At 44.2% G+C, this 18,259-nt stretch overlaps 1 protein-coding gene across 4 annotated transcripts in view; it reads left to right on the top strand.

The window, feature by feature from the left end:
* MMUT (methylmalonyl-CoA mutase) overlaps nucleotides 1–18,259 on the top strand; it is a 90,094-nt gene that overhangs the window by 38,881 nt on the left and 32,954 nt on the right. For all 4 annotated transcript variants that reach the window (XM_033935892.1, XM_033935890.1, XM_033935891.1 and 1 more), the window contains exons 7-9: nucleotides 9,189–9,300; nucleotides 13,295–13,410; nucleotides 17,935–18,050. In XM_033935892.1, the coding sequence (XP_033791783.1) occupies nucleotides 9,189–9,300; nucleotides 13,295–13,410; nucleotides 17,935–18,050 (344 nt within the window). The remainder of the gene's footprint in view (nucleotides 1–9,188; nucleotides 9,301–13,294; nucleotides 13,411–17,934; nucleotides 18,051–18,259) is intronic.

Here is an 18,259-nt window from a genome sequence, read left to right as displayed (position 1 = left end):
GCCCTCTCTTTTTGTTCTCCTCGTGTTTTGGTACTCCTGCAGTCCTCCTCATGGTTTGCCAGCCCCCGAGCTTCATCCTCCTCCTGCTGCTGTGTGTCTGTGACATCCTCAGCCTGTTTCCCCTGCACCACTTGTTGTCGTAATTTTCTCTCAGTTCTGGTCTCTATTTCACAAGGTCCTTGCTCCTCTGGCTCCTGTTGTTCCATGTTGGTGTCTCTTACGAGTTCCATTTGTGCCCTCGGTCCCTGCAATGCGTCCTTAGGTCCTTTTTCAAAACATACACACTCAGTCCCAAGCTTTCCTTCCCAATGTCCCAGGTCAGTATCCTTGTCAGGTACTGAAGTCCGATGTGTCGAGGTCAGTTCGACTATCGGCTTTCCCCTTCTCTTCAGTTTAAAGCCAAGTCTATGACGTTCTGGACGTTGCGTGCCAGCATCCTCGTCCCAGCTGTGCTAAGGTGTAGTCCATCTCTTCTGTAGAGCTTGTTCTTCCCCAGGAAAGTAGTCCAGTTCCTAACAAAGTGGAAACCCTCCTCCTCGCACCATCTCCTCAGCCAAGCGTTAATTGCTTGTAGTTCGCTCTGTCTCCTTGTGTCCGCTCTCGGTACTGGCAGGATCTCTGAGAAGGCTATCCTCCTTGTCCTTAGTCTCAGTTTCCTCCCCAGGATCCTGAACTGGTCAGTTAGTGTAGTCCTGTTGAAGTTTCTCCTGCTGATGTCGTTTGTTCCTATGTGGATCACTATTGCTGTCTCCTCCGTCTCGGCTCCCTCCAGGATCCTCTCGATATTGTTGATGACGTCTTTTGTTCTTGCCCCCGGGAGACATGTCACCAGTCGGTCCTCTCTCCCTCCGGCTATGTGACTATCCACTCCTCTCAGGATTGAGTCTCCAACCACGATTGCTGATTTCCCCTTCTTTAACTGTCTCTCTGGTCTCAGATCTGTGTCATATGTGCCGTCCATTCGTCCGTCGTCTGGGTTCAGCTGTGTCTCCGCCCCTGGTCTCAGGTCTGTGTCCTCTGCGCAGTCCGCTAGTCCATTCTCCTGGCTCTGATGGGTCTCCTCCTCCTCTGTCTGCCCAGGTCCTCCGCAAGGTCCTATTCCCATGGTGTCTGGTAGTTCCTGTCGTCCAACTGTCGGTTCTCTCCTGGTGTGTTGGTGGTCTCGTGCCTCCATCCTCCTGCAGGCCTCCTCAATGAACTTCTCGAGCTCCCTAACTTGTTCCGCGATGTGGCTCCCTCTGGTGGTGTCTTCAGTTTCCCAGCATTGCTCCTCCATGGTGCAGAGTCCCTCCAGCTCCTGGACTCTAACCTGCAGTCTCCCGACCTCCTGTTTCAGGCTGTCCAGTTCCTGGCATCGACCGCATACGTATGCCTGCCTCCCGGAGGGGAGGTAGTCATACATATGGCACCCGATGCAGTATACTGGGTAGCTCTGCTGGGTTCCCACATCCTCCATTGCTCCTTTCTCTTTCCTATGTCCCGAGGTGTGAAAGGATTGTGCCCGGCGCGCAGCTAGCTGAAAGAGTAGAAAGAGAAAGAGAGAGAGAAATGAGAAGTGAGAAGAGGGGGGAAGTACCTGTGGTATATTAGATATTGCTGCTGGGCTGCCTGGGCTCCTTCTTAAGGCTCCTTCGCAAAGGCGCTCTCGCTAAGGCGAGCGCCTTTGCCGCGCGCCGAACGGCCACGCGCCGTTGGCTCGCCCCCTCTTAAGGGGGAGTCTGGGCTGAAGCCGCTGACGCGGTGGGGGTGGGCGGAGCTACCTCTCGCCTGCCCCTGGCTCTCTGCTGGCCTGTCGGCTCTCCCCTCGCGCTGGCCCGCTGAAAAAAAAAGAAAAAAGAAAAGAAAACCTCTTTTCTCTGCTCCTCTCCTGTCCCTCTCCTCGCCTGCCCCTCTCCTCTTCTCCGACGCCGAAGCCGAAGCAGTGAGCCCCTTGCCGCGGATCGCCCCCTCTTAAGGGGGAGTCTGGGCTGAAGCCGCTGACGCGGTGGGGGTGGGCGGAGCTACCTCTCGCCTGCCCCTGGCTCTCTGCTGGCCTGTCGGCTCTCCCCTCGCGCTGGCCCGCTGAAAAAAAAAGAAAAAAGAAAAGAAAACCTCTTTTCTCTGCTCCTCTCCTGTCCCTCTCCTCGCCTGCCCCTCTCCTCTTCTCCGACGCCGAAGCCGAAGCAGTGAGCCCCTTGCCGCGGATCGCCCCCTCTTAAGGGGGAGTCTGGGCTGAAGCCGCTGACGCGGTGGGGGTGGGCGGAGCTACCTCTCGCCTGCCCCTGGCTCTCTGCTGGCCTGTCGGCTCTCCCCTCGCGCTGGCCCGCTGAAAAAAAAAGAAAAAAGAAAAGAAAACCTCTTTTCTCTGCTCCTCTCCTGTCCCTCTCCTCGCCTGCCCCTCTCCTCTTCTCCGACGCCGAAGCCGAAGCAGTGACTTCGTGGGGGACAGGCCTTTGAGGGCAGGGGACCCTGGTCTAGAAGTACACGGAGGGAGGGAAGAGAGAAGGAGTACTGCTGGACAGGGGGAGCAATGAAGGGAGAAGGGGTACTGCTGGACAGGGGGTAGGTAAAAGGAAGGAAGAAGAGGTGCTACTGGACCTGGCAGAAAGTGAGGGAAAGGTGCTACACACTGGAGGGGAGGGTGAGATGGTGCATGGGGAGAGAGCATGTTGGGTTGGGGGTGGGAAGGAGGATTGCCACTCGAGGGAAGAGGCAAGGATAGAGAGATAAAGCATGCAGGAAGCAGAAAGTACTGGACTCATGGAGAGGGTGAGATGGATGGGGAGGCAGAAAGGAGGGAAGGAGAAATGTTACACTGGGGAAGGAGGGAGAGATGCTGGATGAAAGGTTAGTTGAGAAAAGGAGAGATGGTGGATCTGGGGATGGTGGGGGTCCATCGATGCAGCTACGTGGATGGAGATGAAAAAAGGGAAGATGCCAGACCTCCGGGGAGGGAAGGGAAACAGAAGGGGAGGACAGATATGAAAGATGGATAGTTAGCACTGAGAAAGAAGGAGACCCTGGCAAGTGAATTAGCAGAAGACAACCAGAGCCTGCGACCAACAAGATTTAAATAATGACCAGACAACAAAAGGTAGAAAAAGTAATTTTATTTTCTGTTTTGTGATTACAATATATCAGATTTGAAATGTGTATCCTGCCAGAGCTGGTGTTAGACCACAAACATGAGGTAGGATTTAACAGAGAAAGGAAAAATCTTTTTTGTTTACACCAGAGCGCCAGTATGGGTAGGAGAGGGCAAAGGGGGTGAAGAGGTTATAAAATACACCCACCAGGATGTTTGAAAAAACACCCATTTGGGCAGGAAAATCGAAATTAAAATTCAATTCAATAGGCTGAATCGGATCAAATTTTTTTATCCTGAATTGGGCAGCACTCATGCATAGGAAGGGGTAGGGTCAGTAGGAAAAAAAGGTATTAATGCCTCTATCTAAGACTGGTGAGACCTCATTTAGAATATTGTGTGCAATTCTGGAGGCTGCATCTTCAAAAAGCTATAAAAAGGATGGAGTCGGTTCAGAGGAAGGCTACTAAAATGATGTGTGGTTTTCATCATAAAGCGTATGAGGACAAATTTAAAGATTTCAACATGTATACTTTGGAGGAAAGGCAGGAGAGGGGAGATAGAGATGCAAATGCGCATGAGTCAAGTCTCTCATTTGAAAGGAAGCTCTGGAATGAGAGGGCATAGGATGAAGTTAAGATGTGATAAGCTCAGGAGTAATCTAGGGAAATACGTTTTTACAGATAGGGTGGTAGATGCGTGGAACAGTTTCTGGGAAGAGGTGGTGGAGACAGAGATTCTGTCTGAATTCAAGAAAGCGTGGGATAGGCATATGGGATCTCTTAGAGAGAGGAATAGATAATGGTTACTGCGGATGGGCAGACTGGATGGGCCATTTGGCCTTTATTTGCCATCATGTTTCTATGTTCTACAGTGCAATTCCAAAATACCATAATAGCAATATTTTTCACAAGTCATACAAGAAGGACCTACTTAGGAAAAGACAGTACTGGTGCTAGTCAAAACAAAACAAATTGGAACAAATTGCTCAACTCGAGTCTAAATATTGTATACATACTGAGACAAGTGTAATAAAATCAGATATACTGATATCACTTAAAACAGGAACCTGTGAATGTCAAACACCCGAACACCCAAACTGGCAGATGCCTTATCGGGTATGAATATCATCATAAATTCACAGAGGACCCATATCAGGCTCATTTATTAATAATGCTGGCCAATTCCCGATAATTAGACTGTAAGCAAAGCACTTAACCCAACGGGAGCTTAGCTGTTTCACTGTTTTCAGCTTCCTCAGGGGTTCACAAACTTTTGCCGTTTGGATTCAGCATTTTTAACGCCTGTGCCTAACAACAAGATATCAAACAAAATGGTTTTTAAAGCCTGAACAATTCATATAGTGTGTCACTTAAATAAAATGATTTTCCCTTTATTGTTTTCGGATTTGTAATTTTTAATTAATTTCACACCTCATTAAAAAGTGCTTCTCCCACCATTGACTAAACAATTCATCCTAATGCCATATTTTACAAACTCAATAAAAACTTTACCTTTTACAGTTAATTATTAACCTCATTTATTTAAAAACATTCAGAAATTGTTTGTGTGTTCAGTGCTTTACCTTCACAGCAAACAAAACTGTCGGTCATATTTTCAACTCCACTTCCTTCCCAAGGAGCTGCTTCTGCCCCTTCAGTTTGTTTTCTGTAAGCAAATTTCTCAGAAGTGTGTTTGATCTCTGTGGTTTTATTATTTTTAGGTATTTTTTCTCAGTGTCCTTTGGAGGCTTGGTGCCCGGATGTTCCTACAAGGTGGGACCTCTGCGTAGGAGAAACTTGCACAGTGGAAGTCTAGTAGTAACAGGATCAGCCCTTGGGGACACTTAGCTAGCCAGCCTGCTTTCCTATTTTTGAGCTCAGGGGCCATCCTCTGCGTAGCTGCTTGCATCCCTGATTTAGTCAGGAGCATGAGCACAGGCTGTTTGGCTCCTTGCCGTCTCGCTAGGACTAACAGTGGGCCAGCTGCATGGTTCTTCCCTCATCACAGCAGAGGAAAGGCCCTGCTGACCTGTTTCTTACACTGCCTCTGCTAACCGGCTGCCGCTGCTACTTCTGATAAGGGAGGGAGGGGGGGGGGGGTTGGCGGATTAAGACCGCTGCCGCTTTGGGTAAGGGAGGGAGGGTGGTTGGCAGGTCAGAACCGCTACTGCTGCTTTGGACAAGGGAGAGAAGGGGTTTGACAGGTAAGGATCACTGCCACTTCTGCTGCTTTGTGTAAGGGAGGGAGAGGGGATTGGTGGATCAGGACCACTGCTGCTGCTGCTTTGGAAGCTGTAGGAAGGGAAGGGGAGGGGTTGTCTGGTCAGGACCACTGCCACTGCTGCTTTAGGGGCTGGAGGGAAGATGATTTTTTTTTTTTTTTTTTTTGCCATTTGGGTGAGAGTTGCCAGCTGCTTGAGTACTGGATAATTGGGATTCTTTTTTACCTTGTTACCAATGAGTTTCACTTTTGTACCTTGTTACTAATGAGTTTCACTTTTGGATCACCTTTTTGTTCTGACCAGTCATGCCAAGAATGAGAGGCCGGCATCTAGAGCCTTGATTTCCAGATGGATTAAAATGACCATTTCCTCAGCCACCGATTGTGTTGAAAGCGCACTCCCACTAGAGGAGTTGCTGCCTCTAGGGCAGAGATTAGGGCTTTCTCGCCTGAGGAGATTTGTAGATCGGCTTCATGGTCTACCCTTCATACCTTTACCAGTTTCTATAGGATGGATGTAGCAGCCATGAAAGATGCCACTTTTGGATCCTCCATTTTGAAGGCAGGCTCAGTGGGCCTGCCCTAGGTTCTGGGGACTGCTTTTATATGTCCATAACATAGAAACATAGAGTATGACAGCAGAAAAGGGCCGGCGGCCCAACAAGTCTGCCCACTCAAGAACCCTCCCTCATCAAGTCCGACCTCCCTCAATAAGTCTGCCCATTCAAGAGTCCCCACTCCCATGAGAATCTATCTTACAAGCATAACTCTGTAGCAACCCCACTTGTTTGTCCCATCGTCTCTTGAAGTCGAGCACGCTACTGGCCTCGACCACCTGGCATGGTAGATCATTCCATCGGTCAATCACCCTTTCGGTGAAGTAGTATTTCTTGGTGTCTCCATGAAATCTTCCCCCTTTAAGTTTTAGTGGATGCCCTCTTGTCACTGTGGGACCCTTAAGAAAAAAGATTTCTTCCTCCACTTCATTGTGGCCCGTGATGTATTTGAATGTTTCTATCATGTCCCCTCTTTCTCTGCACTCTTCGAGAGAATATAAGTGCAGTCTAGTCAGACATTCTTCATATGGGAGATCCTTAAGTCCTGAGACCATCCTAGTGGCCATTCTTTGAATTGACTCCATCCTCTTCACATCCTTTTGATAATGCGGCCTCCAGAACTGGACACAGTACTCCAGATGCGGTCTCACCATGGATCTGACTTAGGCTTTCGGCTGATAAATCTCCTTCTGATGCAACCCAGCATTTGTCTAGCCTTTGCTGAAGCTTTCTCCACCTGATTTGCAGCTTTCATGTCTTCTCGGATGAGTACTCCTAAGTCCCTTTCTGCAGTAGTTCTTGTTAAGTTTTCACTGTTCAAGGTGTATGTTCTGCATGGATTTCCGCTTCTGAGATGCATTACTTTACATTTCTTGGCATTAAAGTTTAGTTGCCAAGTACTGGACCATTGTTCCAGTAGAAGTAGGTCCTGCTCCATAGTGTTGGGCCTGGTTGCGCTGTCAGGTTCTGTTGCCCAGGCCACAACGTTGCATAGTTTAGCATCATCGGCAAATAATGTAATTTTGCCTCGAAGCCCCTGAGTCAGATCCCTTATAAAGATATTAAATAGCATCGGGCCCAAAAACGAGCCCTGTGGCACTCCACTGGTCACTTTCGACGTTTTTGAGGGAATACCGTTTTCCGCTAAGCCAGTCTTTTACCCATGCTGTCAGTATTTCTCCTAGTCCTAACGAGTTCATCTTGTTCAATAACCTACGGTGTGGGACACTATCAAAAGCCATACTGAAGTCTAGATAAACGATGTCCAGGGACTCGCCCCATCCAGTTTTTTTGTTACCCAGTCGAAGCTTATCAGATTGGATTGACAAGACCTTCCCTTTGTAAAGCCATGCTGGTGGGGATCCCTTAATCTTTCATCATCCAGAATCGTGTCCAATCTGTTTTTAATCAGCGTTTCCATGAGTTTTCTCACTATTGATGTGGGACTCACCGGTCTATAATTTTCAGCCTCTGACCTGCATCCCTTTTTGTGGAGCAGGATAACTTTGGCAGTTTTCCAGTCCAGGGGCACTTTTCCCTTGCTTAGGGAAAGATTGAAAAGCTCGGCTAACGGTTCTGCCAGGACATCTCTCAATTCTCAAAGAACCCTAGGGTGTAGATTATCTGGGCCCATTGCTTTGTTGATTTTCAGTTTTGATAGCTCGCGGTAGACGTCGCTCGTGGTAAATTCCATGTCTCGGAATGGGTCCTCCGCGCTCCCCTTCTTTTGTAGCTGAGGACCTAATCCTGGCACTTTGCAGGTGAAGACTGAGCAGAAGTAATTATTGAGTAGTTCTGCTTTGTCTGCATCCGAGTCTATAAAGTCGCCGTCAGGTTTCTTTAGGCGCCCAATACTGCTTGTGCTCTTCTTCCTGTCGCTAACGTATTTAAAAAAAGATTTCTCCCCTTTCTTTACCTGCCTAGCTATGTTTTCTTCCATCCAGAGTTTGGCCTCTCTGACTGTCATTTTAACTTTTCTGGGTTTTGCTAGGTAGGTTTCTTTAGCTTCCAGTCGTTGTGATTGCTGTAGGTAACGAAAGCTTTTTTCTTTTGCTTTACTAGTTCTGAGATCTCTGCTGAGAACCACTGTGGTCTATTTTTTCTGCGTCGTTTGCTCACGGTTTTTATGTATATGTTGGTTGCTTCCTGCAGGGTAGATTTCAACTCTGACCATAATGCCTCTACCTTGTCCTTCATGCTTCGGTTTTGCAGTGCCTTGTAGACATAGTCCCCCATGTCCTGAAAATTTTTTACTTTAAAATTTAGGACCTTAGTTGATGTATTTGACCTAGCGGTTCCTTTCTTGAGGTGGAACCACACCATGTTGTGGTCACTGGAGGCCAAGGTATCTCCCACCGATACCTCTGTGACACTGTCTCCATTGGTGAGTAACAGGTCCAGGATCGCCTGGTCCCTGGTGGGTTCTAATACCAACTGCTTGAGGCACATTGCACTAGAGACACATTGAGACACATTGCACTAGAAAGAAAGATTAGGTTCTTACCTCGGTAATCGTCTTTCTTGTTGATGGGTCTAGTAGTCCTGAAGCCCTGGCCTGTCAGTGGGCTTTGTCTGTCTTCTGCTTTAGGATCAGTCTGGATTTGAAGAGTTTCTGTGTCTTAGAGGAGCTGAGAGGGGAAAAAAGAAGAAATATGCATAGATAAATCCTCATGAGCATACAGTGTGGCTTTACTCTCTGCTTGATAGCAGGTGATGTGAGTAGCTATGAGCTCTATACATAATTAATGCTGGTTGCACAAGTTTGGATGTTATAATGTTTCCTATGTTTGTTACAGAACAGAACAAAATCGTTTTGTCAAACTTCCCTGTTTTTCTCCTTCCTCTTATGTCTTTTATTAGAGTGGTACTTGATTGCCTTTGTACAATCTGAGGGGGCAGGAGCAGCTCCCTGAGAAGGAGGTGGAATGAAAACATGATTGGCTGTTTTCTGCAAGCAACTTGCTAGTACAAGTACAAGACTCTAGTATTCAGGACCAATAGACATAATCTATAAGAAAGAAGATTACTGAGGTTAGAACCTAATCTTTCTTTTTAGAGTCTTTACTTTCTTCTTTGATCAGAGACAGTATGCGATTAGTATCTCTACTGGCAGAGAATCTAGGAAGGAATTTAATTTTGTTTGGACCCATAGATTGGATACTTTGCTTAGTTTTTGTTTTAAAAAGTATTGACTAGGTGTTTATCCATTGATTTGCCTGTTTATACTCTTGTAATTTGTGTAGAGTACTTGTTTCATTCTTTACTCACAAGTCTACATGTTTATTTCATTCATGTTGTTCTTTGCTGTCACTAGCATAGTATAATGCTTTTTCCCCCTTTTTTAGCTTATCAATGAGATTGAAGACATGGGTGGAATGGCAAGGGCTGTTGCAGAGGGAATACCCAAGCTTCGAATTGAGGAGTGTGCAGCTCGAAGGCAAGCTAGGATTGATTCAGGTACAGTTCTGAATTTGGACCAGATTACTAATAACAAAATATATCAACCAAGTAGAAAGAAAATTTGACTGTAAAAGTTACAAGTAAGGCTTCTAGTTTTTATAGCAGCCTATGGCAAGATTAGAAGGTATAACATGTAGAATTTAACTAGTTGAAATTTGTACATGTACAACATGACACAATGGTGTGCTTCCTCTTTGCACTCACTCCACTTCCTCCTCCCTCATTACACTTACTTATTTTCTTCACTGCATCTGCAGCCATGGCAGGAGTCTGGCCTCTTTAGACTACAGAGGTTTAGAGCTTGGGATCCCAACATCACATTCAGGTAATCTTGCTGCAGCCTGGTCACTGCTTCCTGTACCACCAGAGCTTGGGATGCCTGTGGCATATTCAGCTGATTATGGCCACAGTAGTGGCTGGGTCTTTCCTACCTTTATGCATAGGTTTGTTTGCACACATTTAGAAACACAGATGGACAGATTTTCCTTAAGGCTACAATTGCTTCAGCAAAAGAGGCCTAAAAATTTAGTATACAGTTCCTTGCAAAAGTCTTCATACTCTTGTGGATTTTTTTCCAGTTTTTATTTCTTAAAATTTTACTAAAGGAGTATACAATGCAAAAAAAAAAAAAATCTAATAAAGTACAAACAATAACGTTGTATAGAAACAATCAGATAATAAATCTCATAGCTGTAGACTAGTGAGGATGATAGATGTGCATAGTATAAGAAGTAAATGACTCACATAAGAGTTCTGGCAATATTTATCCATAAGAGACCAAGATTTTAAAGTTGAGGATATGTGACCTTGTTTAGGGACCGCAGCCTCTTCATATTTCCTGGATAAGCAGATTTGACTCTGCCATTCATGTACATTGATATTACCATTGTTTTTTCAGTCTATAAGGATCTTCAACAGCAGCTTGCCAGCAATACAGCACTTAAATTTAAAAAAGGTGACTCTGATAACAAGAGGAGAATGGTAAAAAAGAAACTTAGAAATACAGCTGCAAAGGTCAAAAATATAAATCAGAAGTGGATGTTATTTAAAAACACCATCCTAAAAGCCCAGACTAGATATATTCCATGTATTAAAAATGAGGAAGGAAGACCAAATGGCAGCTAGCTTGGTTAACGAGTGAGGTGAAGGAAGCTATTAGAACTAAAAGAGAATCCTTCAGAATGTAGAAGGATCCAACTGAAAGTAATTGTAAACAGCATAGGGAATGTCAAGTCAAATGCAAGGCACTAATAAGGAAGGCGAAGAGAGACCTTGAAAAGAAGATTGCACTGGAAGCAAAAGCACACAGTAAAAACCTTTTTAGATGTATTAAAAGCATGAAGCCAGGAAAAGAATCGGTTGGACCGCTAGACGACCAAGGGATAAAAGGGGCTTTCAGGGAAGACAAGGCTATAGCAGAGAGATTAAATGAATTATTTGCTTCGGTCTTCACTGAGGAAGACATGGAGGAGTTACTGGTGCCAGAAATGGTATTCAGTTCTGATGAAGACAGAGAGTAGGGATGGAACTGTGCATATCAACCAGGGATAAATGAGTCTTTAAAATAAAGATTTTAATATAATGATATAAAAAAGTCTACACTTGAATTGTTGAATCAGACCAAACACAGTCCGTGTTTCGGCTTGGAAGCCTGCTTCAGGAGTGTGTGTGTGTGTATGTGTGTGTATATATATATATATATATATATATATATATATCATCCAATAGGAGATGGTCTAAGAGTGTCTAAGTGTCTTAGAGTCTCTCTTTGCCTTCCTTATTAGCACCTTGTTTTCTGAAGGATTCTTTTTTAGCTTCCTTCACCTCACTCATTAACAATGCCAGCTACCGTTTGATGTTCCTTCCTCTTTTTTTAATACATGGACTACATCTGATCTGGGCTTCCAGGATTGTATTTTTGAATAACATCCATGCCTGATATAAATCTTTGACCTTTGCAGCCGCTCCACTAATTTTCTTTTATATCATTCTCCTCATGTTATCATAGTTGTCTTTTTTAAAGTTAAATGCTAGTGTATTGAATTTGCTGTTATCAAATGGCCTCCACACCATTACCTCATGCATCAGTTCATGTACTCCACTAAGAACTTGGTCTAGAATTGCATCACCTTTTGTCGGTTCCTGAACCAGCTGCTCCATAAAGCAGTCCTTGATTTCATCAAGGAATTTTATCTCCCTAGCATGGAAAGCATTGAGTGATGTAGGAGTGCCAGCGCACCTGATAAGGTTAATCAGATCGCTCTACTACGATTTACTATGATCAAGAAGCTACAGTGCAAGCCAAGTATGGAGATACAGAATAGTTTGAGATCAAAAAGGTACAAGACAAGGATGAATCCTCTCTCCTTTTCTTTTCAACCTCTATGCAGAAGTAATCGAGAGGAAGCTGGACTAAGATGATTTGAGTGTTGGGGTGAAAGTAGGTGGAAGAACCATCAGCAATCTGAGATATGCAGATGATACTACCCTACTGTCAGAGAGTGAGAAGGACCTCAAGGAGTTGATCCTGAAGCTGGAAGAAGAAAGCGAGAAGATGGGAGTTAACCTGTACATCAAGAAGACCAAAACCATGAATACTATCAACAAGAAAGTCCACATAAAGATAAAAAATGAAGAAACAAAAGTGGTTGACATCTTTATTTTCCTTTGGTCCCTCAGTTGTCACAGTGGCGATTTGACAGCAGAGGTCAAATCTTGATTAGCACTGGGGTGTGCAGCCATAGTTAGCATGGACCAAATATGGAAGTGCAAGGACATCTCATTCACCAAGCAAAGACTGATCACTACTATTGTATGCTCTATCGTGACTTATGGCTGCGAGACATGGACACTCATGAAAGCAGATAGATGGAAAATTGACACCTTCGAGCAGATGGTAGTACACTCCTATCACTATCCTTTTCTCCTTTACACATGGAATTTCTACCCATAGGGATTCCAAGGTGTGTTTTGGCGACTGTAAACTAGATATTTACAAATAGCTTGCTTTCAGTTTGTATTGATGGTTCTATCTTTTTAAATGGCTAAATTAAAGTCTAAACTGAAGCTGCCTATGCCCATTATACTGGGGCTATAGCAATTTTAAAATAGCCCCTACACTAACACACTAATACACTAACAGAGACTTCCTATGCTAAGAAAAAAACTGTCCCTAAAACTCCCTTACTAAGTGATCAAAGTACTTTAAATAAAATAAGTCCCTGAGCGTATCTATTTAGCTTTAGGATTCCCTTTTCCCAAGTTTGTAAGCAATTTCCCAGCAAAATCTTACCAGTGAAGTTCTCTCTGTTTCTGGAAGCCCTCTCACAACACCTCTTCTGGACTCAATTTAACACCTTAAAAATAAGGGTCAAGACCTTAAACTGTGATCTCCATTTTACTATTGGCATAATTATTGCATGTAGCACAGTTGCAAAATTCTCCCTAGGCCTAGACAAAAGATCCTTCATCCTACTCAAGGCTTTTAATTTAAAGAAAATCTACTTCACTAGATTTCTAAGATGACTCTCAAATATAAGTGTAGAGTCTAAGAAAATCCTCAGGTACTTGACCTCCATGCTAACAGTCTGAATGAATACAGCTGGAGAGTGAATTATCACGTCACTCTTTAATTATATGGTAGATGCTTATTGGCAGGGCAGTGTGGGTTAGCATGCACAGCCAATTCTGTATCACATATGCTGTTGCCTTTCTCAAATAAAAGATCTTCTGTTTCCAGTTTAATCTGATAGAAAGTTCAGGACAACAAAAAGGGCTCAGTTATTTTAACAGCCATCTACATGAATAAAATTCTTCACTTGAAACTGATACTTTAATATCTGCAAATAGTGGTCTGGCTGTTTCCTTTCTTTTGCTGATTTTCTTGGTTAAACCTACATTAAATTAAGCAGATATAGTTCAAAAGAAAATATGAAATATGTAAGCTGTGAGTTAATTTTAATGTTCTTCACTTTCTTTTGTGAACAAATAGGTACTGAAGTAATTGTAGGTGTTAATAAATATCAGCTGGAAAAAGAAGAGACAGTGGAAGTTCTGGCTATTGATAACACCTCTGTGCGCAACAAGCAAATTGAGAAGATTAAAAAGGTGTGTTTGCTTTTAAAAGCCCAAATTCACAGAAATCTCACCAAGTTTGAGAACTGACCAAAAGCAAAAATTATATTTTTGGAGAAGGTACAAGAAAAGATGTCCAAGTTACAGTATTTCTTCATTTGACTAAGATCTTTGTATATGAGTATGCATTTTTTTGTGCCACGGATGTATAGTGAGGGCCATCTGGGTTGTATTATAGTACATGTAATAACCTTGATTTCACAATAGCCAACCCACCACATTAAACTGAGTCAAATTAGCTTGGATATGTTAATAAAGAACATATCATGAACCTAATTGGTAGCATAGTAAAACTGAAATTTGTTACTGAATTTATCAAACACTGGGATAAATTATTAGCCAACAGAAGTGGAATTGCCCCCTCTTCCTTCTAAGAATGAGCACTACAAACTTAAATCAACACTAGTAGAATAGGAGGGAGATTCGAAAAGTTTGATTAAAAAGCAAGTTAAACAATGTAGTCTCCATTGAGGGCTATACACTTAGTCCAGTGAGTTGCCAGTTTTTTCGTAAGCTGTTTTTCCTGCGCTATGAAAAAATTGGAAACTCGCTGGACTAAGTGTATAGTCCTTGATGGAGACTACATTGTTTAACTTGCTTTTTTACCCAAACTTTTCAAACCACCCTCATATGTTGAGTATTTTGAAGTGTCCTGGATTGGTCACTATTGGCAATGGAATGATGGGCAACCTAACAAGTGACCCAAGCGCAATGCAGCAGGCATCAAGACAAGTACCTTGTTGGCAATCTGGACTCCCATATAATGTCCCTAGACCAGGAGGCAGCAAACAGTATTTTCCTCTAATTAGATAAATGAGAAATAGATTGCTTTTCAACATCCTTAAATGGAGAGGTATCACTCCTGTACTTCTAAAATCAGAAGGCAGGCTAGTGGCAGATATCTTCTTCTTTGAGAGACGACAGATCTTCAGTATACATATTCTTTGATACCTTTCTGGTGGCCAGTATTTTAATGAAACTTGAGACACAAAGAAACCATGATTCTTATAACTTCTTTTTGAATGAGACAGTTGTAGTTTCTGCTTCTTAGATATTGTTGTTCTACCCCATAATCCAGTCTCAAATTTTCACAGTCTGGATGTTAGAGAATGTGCAGCCTCAAATTCTATAACACTGTACATAACTTGTGTTGGTATCCTGACTCGATCCCATACTGCCATCGCTGACTCACACGCCAATTTATAGCTTTCCGGTAAATGTTTTCCTTCGTCACAGTGATGAAAATTAACCAGTCGAAGAACATCTAGTCCACGCGGCAGTCTAGCAGTTGACAGCTGACAGACTAACTTCCCAAGGAGCCAGTTTTTGGGTGCAGATGGCAAACTAGATAACACCATTTAAACTAATTATGCACAATAACCTACATACACAACACACAAGGAAGCAGTGCATGCTGGGGAGACCTCTAAATATAGTCTAATGAGCTGAAATTTGACACACGAGTAAGACATACCTTGTGTAGGAAAGATTTAACAAGGTGAATTTTTTGCATACTAGTGTGGACCACTATACTGTTTATATGTAAACTGCTTTGAATGTGTAACCACAAATAGATAGTATACAAGTCCCATCCCTTTTCCCTTTCAATTAAGTCTAATTAAAGCTGATTGTGAAATTCAAACTCCCTCTAACTCTTCCGCAAACACCTGAAAACTTGGCTCTTTTCAAAAATCTAACACCTCCCGCTCTCTGGTACCTTGACCCCTCTCTACCCTCTTAGTTCCTTTCCTATTACCCTTCTTTTTCTGGAGTTCCTTTCTATCCTAATTCTGTAAACCGTGCTGAGCTCTACGCTTGTGGAGATGGCGCGGTATACAAACCTAAGGTTTAGTTTAGTTTAGTTTAATTTAGTTGTTGAGTACCAATATTGGCACCGATTAAGCTTATTGATCAATTAATTTTGGTGCTGATATTGGCACTTAACTTTAGATGGACTTTATAAAATTATTCCCGATATTTAGCTAGTGTTAAACCTGGATGTTGAATGCCAGGCCATTTCCATTGATTCAAGTTTCAAGTTTATTAGGTTTTTATATACTGCCTATCAAGGTTATCGAAGCAGTTTTACAATCAGGTACTCAAGCATTTTTCCCTATCTGTCCCTGTGGGCTCACAATCTATCTAATGTACCTGGGGCTATGGAGGACTGAGTGACTTGCCCAAAGTCACAAGGAGCAGTGCGGGGTTTGAACCCATAACCCCAGGGTACTGAGGCTGTAGCTTCAACCACTGCGTCACATTGAATATCCAGGAATTTTTTTTAGCCGCTAAAAGTTAACTGATTATGCCACAATTCAGTGCTAACTGGTTAACTTTTTAGTGGTTAAAGATAGGATAGCTATTTATGTAGTTCTATATGACTGCTAAACTTATCTGGTTAGAGCACAGTTCTTCAACCGCCGGTCCACGGACCAATGCCGGTCCGCAGAAAATTCCTGCCGGTCCACACAGGACCGGCGAGATCAACTTCTTCAATTTCTTGCCGGTCCGTGCAGGACCGGCAACATCGAGCAGCTGTCCTTCGCGCAGGGCCGGAGAGATAATAGGGAGCCTCACACTGTGCTTTGTTCCCTCCCAACGGCTCTCCTTACAAATGCAGCGATTGAAGAAGGAAGCCTTGGAGCTTTTGCTGAGTTGGACCGCCTCTGATGATGCAACTTCCGCTTTCCTCAGAGGCAGTGCGATCCAACAAAGGACCCGAGGCTGCCTTAGTGAATCGCAGCGCTGGCAAGTAAGAAGAGTTGCTGGGGGGAGAAAGCTGCTGGGCATGGTGAAAAAAAAAGGGGACAGCTGCTACTGGACCTGGATAGGGAGAGAGATGCTGCTGGGAGGGGGGAGGGAAAGGAGTCTGGGAAGCTGCTGGGTAAGGGGGGAAAAGGGACAGCTGCTACTGGACCTGGAGAGGGAGAAGGAGAGATGCTGCTGGGAGGGGAGGAGGGAAAGGAGCCTAGGAAGCTGCTGGGCAAGGGGAAAAAGGGACAGCTGCTACTGGACCTGGAGAGGGAGAAGGAGAGATGCTGCTGGGAGGGGAGGAGGGAAAGGAGCCTAGGAAGCTGCTGGGCAAGGGGAAAAAGGGACAGCTGCTACTGGACCTGGAGAGGGAAAAGGAGAGATGCTGCTGGGAGGGGAGGAGGGAAAGGATCCTAGGAAGCTGCTGGGCAAGGGGAAAAAGGGACAGCTGCTACTGAACCTGGAGAGGGAGAAGGAGAGATGCTGCTGGGAGGGGAGGAGGGAAAGGAGCCTGGGAAGCTGCTGGGCAAGGGAAAAAAAGGGACAGCTGCTACTGGAGAGGGAGAAGGAGAGATGCTGCTGGGAGGGGAGGAGGGAAAGGAGCCTAGGAAGCTGCTGGGCAAGGGGAAAAAGGGACAGCTGCTACTGAACCTGGAGAGGGAGAAGGAGAGATGCTGCTGGGAGGGGATGAGGGAAAGGAGTCTGGGAAGCTGCTGGGTAAGGGGGAAAAAGGGACAGCTGCTACTGGACCTGCAGAGGGAGAAGGAGAGATGCTGCTGGGAGGGGAGGAGGGAAGGGAGAAGAAAAAAGGAAGGAAACAGCTTGCAGGGAGATTAGAGGAGGGGAAGGGGAGAGACAGGAATGAGATGGGAAGGGGGGTCAGCAGAGAAATTGAGAGGGACAAAGATGCTAGATCTGGTGTAGGAGAGATAAAAATGAAGTGAGCAATGAAGCTGGAGTGAATCGTGTAAAAAGGAGAGAGGGGCATAGGCTGGATGGAAAGGGGAGAGGGGCATAGAAAGAAGACAAATATCATATGGAAGGGGGAGAGGTCAGAGAGTAGATGGAAGGGGCAGATGCTGGATTGAAGAGACAGAGAGGGCAGACGCTGGAAGGAAGAGAGTGAAAAGAAGATGAAAGCAGAAACCAGAGACAACAAAAGGTAGAAACAAATAATTTTATTTCTATTTTGTGATTAGAATATATCAGATTTGAAATATATATCCTGCTAGAGACATAACTGGGGACTGCAGTATTCTGTTAGCATGATATTTCTATGAACTTGGCTTGTTCAGTTTTCTTGATAGTAGAGGGGATATATGTGAAGGGGAGGGGAGACAGGGGTTTTGTTGGTCCGTGCTCTGTATATTTGTATTTATAAAATCACAATTGTTCAGAATATTGTTTCTTTTTATACTTTAATAAAATATGTTCAATATAAAATCATAATTGCGGCTTGTGGGATCAGATGGTTTGCGGGGACCGAGCTCGCGGAGATGGGGCATAAACGGGGTTTTTAAATTTTAGTCCTAGTAGTTTGCCGGTCCACAAAATAATTCTTTTATTTCTGCCAGTCCACGGGTGTAAAAAGGTTGAAGAACACTGGGTTAGAGTAGACACTGAATATCAGCGCCTAACTGGCTAAGTTATGCAGTATAACCATTTAGTGGTTAGCCACTAACTGGGATATGGTTATCTCCCACCGAATATCATGTGCTCACGATTTTTTAATTTCTTTTTTCTTAGGTGAAATCTTGCAGAAATAATGAAGCAGCACTGCAATGTCTCGCTGCAATTACAGAATGTGCTGCTAAAGGACAAGGTAATATCTTGGCCCTGTCAGTGGAAGCAGCACGTGCCAGGTATGTAAAGAAAAAATATTGGATTGTGTAATAGATTCTACTATCTAACATGATTTTTGTTCCAGGGCAGTAAGGGCCTGATTCTTGAAAATGCGCATCCCGGGGCAGGTGGTGGTAGATGTCCTACCTCATCTGGCCGCCAATTAGGATGAACATTTAAAAAAAAAACTTTCTGAGGCAGAATGCTCACATTGTAGGCCTCTGGAGCA

Source organism: Geotrypetes seraphini, chromosome 3 (assembly GCF_902459505.1).
Source record: "Geotrypetes seraphini chromosome 3, aGeoSer1.1, whole genome shotgun sequence".
NCBI lineage: Eukaryota > Metazoa > Chordata > Amphibia > Gymnophiona > Dermophiidae > Geotrypetes > Geotrypetes seraphini.
The sequence above is the reverse complement of the archived record's forward strand: the minus strand, read 5'-3'. Positions and strand labels throughout refer to the sequence as shown.